The following is a 10,809-nucleotide window of genomic DNA, read 5'->3' as shown; positions in this document are numbered from 1 at the left end:
CGGCATGCGTGAATACTTCGTACAAATAATTTTACAACAACATTCCTTTTTTTTTTTTTTTTTTTGCACTCGTATGTTTCCATTTTTTTCTTTTTTTCTCTATTTAATAAATTCATTGGCGGAGATATTATTTACATGTTCCATACTTTTGTAACCCGTTCTGTACAAAATTTTAAGAGCAGTTTTTATATATATATTTTTTATATTTTCTTATCACCTTTTTATAACATATTATGATTTTTCTTTTCCTATTTTTTCTAATTTTTTTTTATTGTCCCTCTTATAAATTTTTTTTTGAATAATTTTTTTTTTTATCGTTTTTTATAGTTCATATGTAGTTTTTTCTACAGTTTTTTGTGGTTCCCTTTGTAGTCTTTTTGTAACCACTCTTTTTGTAGTTCCTTTTTGTATTTATTTTTGTACCTATTTTTGTACGTCCCTTGGTATGTCTTTTTGTAGTTCCTCACATAGTTCCTTTTTATAGCGCCTCCCACATACTCCCTCTTTCTTTGGTCTTTTTTTTTTTTTTTTTTTTTTTCAGTATTTTTTTATAGTCTTTCAAAAAATTACTACGCATAGTGCATAAGTGCATACATTCGTATATATATATAATGCCACAGTAGTAGTAGTAGTGTTTAATGTAAGTATTGCCTTTTTTTTTTTTTTGTTTATTTCTTCCACTGAATTTATGTAATATTTTCTTCATATTCCTCTGCACATATCACCATCTGTTTCGTAATACTTGAATATTTTTTGTAACTGCGAGAGCTGAATTTGCTCTTCCTGCGTATACTAGCCTGCGCTTCTTTCGTACATACATATACGTGGAAAGACACGTTGGTGGAGACGCAGACGAGCGCATAGGCAACCCCCTAGACGGACCCATAGATAATCCTAGTGCTGTACACAGTACAACCATCCCATACCTGCTTTCCACGTGCCAGTCTTCATATTATGAAATTTGTATAAATCAACAAAGTGGAGAATCCGAAGAGTGGTGAATCAATATATCGTTAGACAACGTCTTTGATACATCGCTAGAGGGAAGTCTCTAACTAGTCGTTAGATCAGTAAATCAGGGGAGAAAGGAATAAAAAAAAAAATATAATAATAAGATAAATAAATAGAGGAAAATGAAGAAAGATTTAAATAAAAGGCCAGTCAGAGCGAGGAGGAAGAAAACTATGAATTCGCTTTATTATAACAGCGATTACAGTAATGACTTAAACAGCGAGGAGTCCAAAGGTCGAGTGAGTTTTCTAAAAAATGGTGAAGCCTCAGATGAATATGAAACATCGGGGACGAATAGAACAAAAGAACAGAGAAAATATCATGACATGTATAACCCCAACCAAAGGGTAGGAGACAACCCAATGATGAATGACCTCCATGTCAATTCGATCATATCGCATGAGAATAAAAAAAGTGTGTTTTTTGACGATAGTAATAACTTAAAAGATTCAAGTGACAATGAAAAAAGAATGAGAATAAAAAACCACAGGGCGCAAAACGAAGAAATTCTAAACTTAAAGAATGAAGTAAAAATGGAACATAATGGAAGTAACAACTCACTTAGGGCAGATAAAGGGAAGAGCTACAACCCTGGTACAAATGGTTCGAGCAAAGCAAATTGTAATCGAGCCAAACATTTATCCAATAGCAGTGAAAATAATTATGCCAAAATGGCAGAGAAGTTACCTCACGTAGTTGGTGTTCGATTCGACAAATCACAGAACAGATGGCTTTCCGGCATTTGTATTAATGGAAGGTGCATCAATAGATACTTTCCTGTTTATAAGTATGGGTTCGAAGAAGCCAGACGGCTAGCCATACAGCACAGGAAAAATTTCGAAACGGCTAATTTGGGTCACTTGAAGAAGCAGCAAGGCGAATCGAAAACGTCCCATCTGAATCTTCTGAATATCAATTCGCAAATTCCAAATGGATTTAAAGGTATGCAAAATGGACCCCACGGACACCGTGTTGCAAATACTTCATAATAGCACTAGTATGTAGTTTTCACCCCCGTTATGTATACGTGGTGTCCCTTATATGATGACAAATTTCCTCACCTTCTCGTTTCCTCATTTCCTTGCAGATATCCAAGGGAAAAACAAACTGATCTTCAAGTACCTGTCGTATGATTCCATCCAAAAGGAGTGGGTAGTCACGTATGACTATGACAATAAGGTCCTGGTTAATAAATTCCCCGTGGATATTTATGGATACAATAACGCATACGAAATGGCCGTTCAGTGCATCAACAGATTGACCGTCTGTAATCAGGATAAAATGTGTAAAAATGTCAATCAAGATGCTAGCCAAAATGGCAATCAAAATGGAGGTGCAAATGGCGGCCAAATTGCAAAAATGTTCAAAGGGGAAAATATGAAAGGACTAATTGCGTCAGAAAATGACCTCAGCGAACAAGGGGGTGTTGGCTCTTCATCCCTGGAACAACGTAAAGAAAAAACAAGTAAATTGTTTAACCTAGCAAACAAGCTATTGACAACCCCAATAGACAGTGGAGAAATGAATGGGCTAATTTCCCATCATGAAAATAATATATACAACGGAGGTAATAAACATTTCCTTGGAGGGGAGTACAACAATAACACGTACAGTGAATACCTTTCTGACAAGAAGCAGAAAGTGGGACAATCAGATTCAGATGTAGGGAATCCTCGTTCGGATAAGAGCACCCATCCAAATGAATATAACAATTTTTACAAAAATGAAACATCGTTTTTGAGTAACGATTTTCATTATTTTAACAATGCAGTAAAGCAGTTAAACAGCACAAACAGTGCGAATGAAAATGATGAGGGTAGTGATTTATTGGCGCGTATCAAAGGCTTAGCCCCTCGCGCATACGGAGCAAGTAACAACAACAACGCGAATGATAGTAGTAGTAGTAGTCATTTCAAGTCCGACTTGTACAACGAGTCAAGTTACGCAGCAGTGAACGGTTCCAGCTTTCCCATCCTAGAAGATGATGGAATTACTGGAAGCGATTTTGGTAGTCATAAAAATATTCTCACAAATAGTAGTAGTAATATGGCAGGCAAGAGCAGTAATGAACAATCAAGTTTAGCCTACTTGAGTAGTATGAAAAAGAACAATGATGATAACAGTGCGAAGCTATTGCACCTTCTGAGCACGAGCCTTATAAGCGAGGAAGACCAAAATACTTACCACCTTCTGAGCAACGTACTTAAAAATGGTAACACGAATAATAAATCCATCGAAAGTATTAGCACCACGATGAACCATACCTTGGATGAGGAGGATAATGCAAAAAGGGCAATAGGAGTAGTAAAATGGGACCATCTCGTAAAGAGTCAAGAGTATGGAGCGGTAAACAATAACGAGGATTATAGCAGTAGTAGCCACAACAACATGAACAACGCCTGTAGCGGTAGTAGTAGTAGTAGTAGGAAGAAGAAGAATCCCTTTCAAGGGAGTATCAGTGGAGGTATAACAGATCCACAAATCTTTGGGGCATTTTTAAAATTGAGCGGCGAAAAAGATGGAGCATTAGACTCATCCATAAATATGGACGATAATGATCAATCCTTGGAAGACAAACCTGTGCGAAATGGATCACGACACTATGGTGAAGATATCGGAGAGGGCAGCCACATCGATGATAATGACCCCACCAACCGGGAGGAGGAAAACCTCGCCTTTGGGCAATTTTTCCAAAGAGAAAGAGAAGGATCAGGGCATGCCAATGATGATGAAGAACATTTCCAAAATGAAGTAGAAAAAAAACAAAAAATAAATGAACATTTAAATTACGAAAATATACTAAACTTTAACAAAATGATAAAGAACCTAATGAATAATAATAATAATAAGGTTGAGGAGGATGATAAAATTATTAAAGAAATGAACAATTTAATAAATATGACTACTACTTCTGTAGGGGATAAAACGGATGAAAACGTAACGGATCCGAACAGGGAAAATGAACAAAGTAGTTATAGTGCTTGTACGATGAACGAACTGCAAAGTGTAATCAGAAGACACGTGGAAGCCTCTATGAATTATGATGATTACATCACAGTGAAAGATGAAGAAGACGATGATGTGATGAATGTGGAGGAGGAAGAACGGGAGGATTCATCTCCTTTAGGGGATACCGAAAGTGAAAACCATGTGCAGTCTGCTCAGAATGATACATCTGTTAATCATACGAGTAGTAATGGCGACGCGGTAACGGACAATCCAGGAAGTGAAGAAGATGCAAACGTAGTTACCCAGGAGGAAGGAAAATCGAATGGGGATAATTCAGCTGATCAGGATACGCAAAGAGAAATGGAAGGGGAATGCCTAGAAAAAGATGTGGAAAATATGACCGAACAGAAGGAAGAGAACGACAGTGCATCAAGCGATGCCATGACAACAATGCAGAAGGAGGACAACTCAACGGAAGAAAAACAAGTGGAGGAAAAAAAAACAAAGAAAAATCACGAATGTAACGAAATTGCTACCAAGTTATACCCGTGGAAAAAAGGCATACAGTGGAACAAGCAAAGAAATATGTGGGTATGCAAATTATGGGACGAAAGTGGAAACGAAATTACAAAACATATCTACGTGAAGAACAAAGAAGGAGTAGAAATTGGTTATAACTATTGCTCAAAGTTGAGAATGAATTCATTTTCTTTTTACTTAAGTAGTGAATTGAAGAAATTCCCCTCAATTGAAGAAATTTCTCATGACCTCGAAAACCTGTGCTTTGTGGTGAACTACAAGGATGAGGAAAAGAAGAGGTACTCATTCGAAGGGGGGATATGCAGGGCGTTTGAGGATGCCGTGGAGTATTTGAATAAGCGAAAAGGGGAGGAAAAGAGCGCAACAGAGCATGCGGAAAAGGATGGCGAACAGCTTGACGATGGTGTTGATGGTGCTGATGGTGTTGATGGTGTTGATGGTGTTGATGGTGTTGATGGTGTTGATGGCGCTGATGGTGCTGATGGTGCTGATCGTGCTGATCGATGTGATGGTCAAAGCCAAACTGGAGCAGAGGACGAGGCCGAAGGGGATAGCCAGGTGAGCGTCAAAAGGGGGACAGGTGAAAATAGCCAAACGGATGACAACAACCAAACGGTTGGCAGCCACAGCCCGTACAACATTGCTGACTTTGTTCAAGACGAAAGGAACCACGCCCAGCTAGACGACACGTTCAAAGAATTGAAATACTTCGAGTGCATCCAAAAATTACCAAGTAGTAATACGTGCGAGCAGACCAAGTTAGCGAACAGCTTGAAACCTTGGGTAAAAGGAATAATTTGGGAAGAGAAAATGAGAAAATGGGTTGTGTTTTTTAAAGACATAAATAAAAATCTACGAATCAGCTTTTTCAATCCATGTGATTATAATAACGATGTTATACTCTCGTATAAAAAATGCTGTGAGTATTTTCTTCAAATTAAAAAATCCAACAACTTTGATGAAAATAAGGAGGATTTTTCCGAGTCCATTCGAGAGTTCCTTAACAATTTTGAGTTTGACAACACAAACAGTGAGCATCACCTCAATGAAGATAACAATGAGGAGGAGGATTTCGATGAACGTGGTACCGGCGAAGATCTAAAACAAAGCAACCAACACAAAACCCTAGATTATTATAGTAAAAATAAGGACCATATAAATTTAGGTGATTGTACTCAGGTGAATACTAACTACCTCAGTAAGATAAGTGAAATGCTGATGTCCATGCGAAAGGGAAATAACAATTGTAATGGAACTACAGGAAATGAACATTATGATGATGAGGAGGAGGAACAGGAAGATGCAGTTTATAGGCAGGAGTTTCCAGGTTTGGGAAAAATGGCTGAGAAAAGAAAATTCCTCATGATGAACAGTGGAAGTGAGAGTAACAATTTGAGTTATGCAGACCCAAGGAAGTTAATAAAGTTCGAGTTACCCAACGGAGAGGTTGTTCATTCCTCTCAGAATGGGAATGACATAAAGGGGAAGAACACAGCGGCGCTACTTCAAGCATATAAGTACGCAACAGATCTAGCCAGTCGGAAAGGCAATGGGAAAGACGACTTGCTGCTTACGCACAATAGCGAATTTTTTAACCACATGAATCATACCAATTCTATTGATAATGAAAATGAGAAAACAAGGAAGAGGAGAAAGGCTAACGCACGAAGCATTGGAAAGGGCAAAAATGGCATTGGAGATATCGCAGAAAATGCTGGTGCAGGTAGCGATAACACAGAAAGTGACGATGCTAATGATCGAAATGATGGAAATCGAAATAGCAGCAATAGTGGTAGTATGCGGAAGGGACTACTAATGGAGAGCAAAAAATATTTTGACCTCCGTGAAGGTAGCCACCTACTTAACGGAAATAATGACTATCTGTTGAATGAAGAAGATGCAAGTTACAAAATGGATTACTCCGGATCGGATAGGCAGAAGAAGACAAATCGAACGAATGAATATGGTTATAACACCACATCCGGTACGAACAACAGCAATGCTTATCAGGAGGATGGCGGTGCGACCGCGACTGCAACCACGAAGAGCTCTATCGGTGGAAGAGGCATAAAAAACGAAGAAAATTATGATTCGAACTTTCTAGGAGGGAATAGCATGGACTCAAATAGTGATATAATGATGCATGGAAAGAACGGAAATAGTAATCATATAAATTTGTTGAAGCAACAACAGGGAGTTGTGGCGGGAGGAGACATTGCCGCTATGCTAGAGTATGTTAGAAATAATGCCGATAACGCTACTGCAGGTAGTAACATCAGTACGTCTACTACTACCCTGAATACAGACTTGACGCATAGTAATAATAGTAACGGAAAAGGGGCAGGTCTTCGTAATTATGAAAAATACATGTCCAATATGGAGAATAAATCCATTAACAAAACGAATGAGAAACTAGATTCCCTTATTGATAACAACATAAATGTGAGATTGCCCAAAAGTGAAATACTGAACCAAGCTGCCAGCCTGCCAAAGTTGCAAGGAATGTTCTTTGATAAAAGAAGAAACTACTGGACTGTAAGTGTATGCGGATTTAGAAAATCTTTTGGAGTTCGAACGAGAGGAGTATACCAAGCATACAAATTAGCAGCCGAATTTCGTAACCGCATCTTAGAAACGAATAAAGGGAAATGCTATCCGCAGAAAAGCTCAAGTATGTCTAGCAACTACAAATATAATTTAAAAAATACCAGCAATAATGGACTGATTAAAGACGAAAAAAGTAGTTTCACACATGAATCTGCTGCCCACAATATGGAGGAGGAAAATTTAAAAAAAAAAGCCATGTCCTTGTGTAATATGGGTAATGGTAATAATGACAAGGATCTCGTTCCTGGTGGGGGAGATCCACGAGGTATAGCAGGCATAGTAAGTGCTGCCTTCGGTACAAAGGGAAACAACAACCTTGGATACGTTACTTCCAACGTTTATGATTACCTTTGGGATAAGAAGGCGAACGGAATTGGAGGTGCAACGACAAGTAGTTGTAGTGCAGTTTGTGGTGCAGTCTGTACGGGGTTGTGTACCGCAATTGGCGGAAGTAGTACAAATTGCAGCGGAACGTGCGGAGGAATTTGCTCAGGCAACTGTAGTGGAGGTAAGAAGGATCTAACGAACAACAGTAGCACGAACAGCGTAAGCCACGACGATAATTTTTCTAATTTGGAGGATGATAAAACAAACTTCAATGGGAAGAATAATAAGTGCAATGGTGAAAGGAGGCTTCGAGGAAATTATTACCCATCCAAGAATGAAAATGGGATCATGTCAATGATGACGGATTCCAATTTAATGCACCTGTTAAACGAAGGAACAGGACCTACGGCATCCATTTTAGCAGGAGGAGAGACATTCCTTAAAGAGAATAGAACTAGCCAATTGAAGAAACTAAATGGACACAATGCGTCATCTAGCAACAGTGCCATAAGCAACAGCGGTGGCAACCCAGCGAATTATTCCCCAACACATATATACGAAGTTGATAATATTAACGGTAATCAGGATTATTACTTGAAGGGGGAGGATGGAAAAAGTGAGTTGAATAAATTAGAAGATTTAAAAAATGGAAAAAGCAACAGTAGTAGCAACAATGTTAGTCCAAATATAAATTTCACAAAAAGTGGCATGAACAGTGATGATGGAAGCAAGACGGGTCACGTGAGTTTTGCTGGATTGGACAGCGACGATGGTCCAAATAACAACCTGCATAAAATATCAACCACGTTCGGAGAACAACCCTCACATGAGGAACCCTACGGAAAAAACATCACTCATAATGACCAAGATACTCACACACATAACAGTAAGGCACTGATGGAAGTAGAATTATTAAATAAATTGATATCGCACAACATCGATGAGAACTTGTGCTTCTCTTATTCAAATAATATGGCTTACCCAGGAGACGAAAACTATGAACATGGAAAAGAAGACCTATACAAAACATACAACTTCGATGGGGAAAATAAGTCGTTCAATTTTAGTGGACTGCTAGACGAAACAGTTGAGGAAAGGGATATCCGAATAAACAAAGAGGTTCACAAATGCAAATTTGTCGAAGGACTCATATACGACGAAGCGAACAAGTGTTTCCGAATTAAGATTAATGGGTATAGGAAGGCCTACTCAGTTATAAGGCGAGGTGTTAAAGAGGCCTACAAGTTGAGCATTGAAGCCATTCAACAGATTCGCAGACAGGCACAAGTGGGAGGATTAAATAGTCTGGGTATCGGCCTCAACGGCAACAGCCCAAGCAGTGGAAACCTCATCGGCGGAAAACTGAACAGCACATCTGAGCAGGGACAAATAAACTCCAACAACTTAACGCAGCTTTACAATTCCAGCCCCGAAAACTCCAAACATAGCTCGCTCTATAACTATCAGTACAAGAAAAAGCAGGAAGCGCACAACGATTTCGCAGATGGCATGTTTGAAAACGCACCTGATGTAAGCAATAATGGTTCCACCCAAGTGGACTTGAACAGAGAAGATTCCTTGGGAGAAACGAAAAAGGTAATAATCATCACCCTTAATGTGTATATCTCTCCATCCGCTGTATTATACATGCATGACTCGTTCATCTGAGCATACTAATGGAGGGGGGGGGGGTTACCAACCTGGTGCGCTTTCATTTTGCTAATGTGGCAACTACGTAATATCTGAGCTGTACATATTTTATAAATATATTTTACATTTATTTTTTTCTTCTCCCGTTCTTTCCAATGTATAGATCCCAAGAGAGAATAGCACTTCCTTCCCAACCCTGAACATTGACGACAAGTACTACGAGCTGCTAAAAACAGCCATCATAATTTGCCTGAATGACATTTTAATGAATTCCATTCCGAAGTTGTTTCACCTATACAAAAACATCAGTTCCACAACGAACGTAAAAATTGCAGACGTGTTAAATAACGAGAAGAAGAGGAAGGAGCAATCCATCAAGTACCACATAGAATACACCCAGAATTCTATTGGGGTTTCATCCCTTATTCCTTACCTCCGACTGTTCAGCATGGAAATTTTAAATAACGTTCTGCCGTCAACTCAGTCCCTCGAAATTCAGAGGCAGATCATCCACTCCCTCGATTTGCAAACCTACAACACGTCATACTGAAGCCCCGCAGCAACAACAAGGGGAGACGAAAGCGCCAAATTACCCAACGAGTGAAAATGCACCACATAAAGCAAGAATTAAAAAAAGAAAAAAAAGGCAACTCGCGGATTGTACGTACACCCACACATATATGTATAATTAAATCGACGGGCCGCCAAAAGTGGATTTTTTTTTTTTTTTTTTTTTTTTTTTTATATAATTAATGTGTATATCACATTCTGTTGATATTTAATCGTTGTATTTTTTTTTTGAGTTGCACATTTATGGTTCTTTTTTTATTTACCCACTCTTCCATTTTGAAGTTTTTTTGTAACTTTTACCTTCGCATGTGTCTGCAAAGGAGACCCAGCAACGAGCCTACCTTTCTAACACATATCTCGCTGGATATGCAGACGTAGAGGAAATAGAAGAAAATTTTATAAGTAAAAAGTCCAAAACGCTTTTTTCTAAATACACGTGTTCCTGCCTTTGCCATTAAGCAGCTCTTTTGTGGGTGAGATAACGATGCGTTCCGTTCAACTACAAAAGGCGCATACATAGAATGGTGATGCATAGAGGGGTGGTGGAGAGGAGATGGCTTTTTAGTAGGGAAAAAAAGAACAAAATGTAGCATGTCATGGTGTAGCAATGCTTGGCGAAATGTGCACCATATTGGATACGAAGGCAAACAGTTTAAAATCATTTTGCAGTTCTTTCCGGACGACTGAAAAAGTGCACTCAGAAAAAAAAAAAAAAAAAAAAAATGACAACCAGCAGATGGGTAACTTCTTTTTGAAAAAATTACTGCAGTTAATTTGAAATGCCAACCGGCGAAAAAGCCTTAATTTATACCGTGACATAATTTGAAGTAGCCCATTTTATTTTGCTCCACAAGGGCAAATCACATGTCATTTATTGGGCTCCTTTTTTATTAAAAAAAAAAAAAAAATTAAACAGCTTCTCTAAAAAGTTCACGCTGTTTTTTTTTCATTACGTGTACCGCGCACTCACCGCGGGGTGGGGTGTTTTCACAAAATGGAAGGAAAATATATATATCACCAGTATCGCTAAGCTCCACTGAAGGTAAAATATGCTGCTACGCAGAAAGGAAAATGCATAATCGCAGTTGCACAAATTGGTTGACATAGCGCGTGAGTTACTTTCCCACGACCCCGATTACGGAAGGGTAAGCCTCT

At 38.6% G+C, this 10,809-nt stretch overlaps 1 protein-coding gene across 1 annotated transcript; it reads left to right on the top strand.

The window, feature by feature from the left end:
- Window positions 1-1,133: 1,133 nt before the first annotated feature.
- PKNH_0937300 (AP2 domain transcription factor, putative) lies at window positions 1,134-9,634 on the top strand (the record flags this gene model as incomplete). The annotated part of the gene is made up of 3 exons (XM_002259361.1): window positions 1,134-1,953; window positions 2,099-9,030; window positions 9,248-9,634. The coding sequence occupies 3 exons, from the start codon at window positions 1,134-1,136 to the stop codon at window positions 9,632-9,634; spliced, it is 8,139 nt and encodes a 2,712-aa protein (XP_002259397.1).
- Window positions 9,635-10,809: the final 1,175 nt, after the last annotated feature.

This window comes from Plasmodium knowlesi (assembly GCF_000006355.2).
Source record: "Plasmodium knowlesi strain H genome assembly, chromosome: 9".
Classification (NCBI taxonomy): Eukaryota; Apicomplexa; class Aconoidasida; order Haemosporida; family Plasmodiidae; genus Plasmodium; species Plasmodium knowlesi.
Note: the sequence above shows the minus strand (reverse complement) of the source record. Positions and strands in the feature narration are given on the sequence as shown.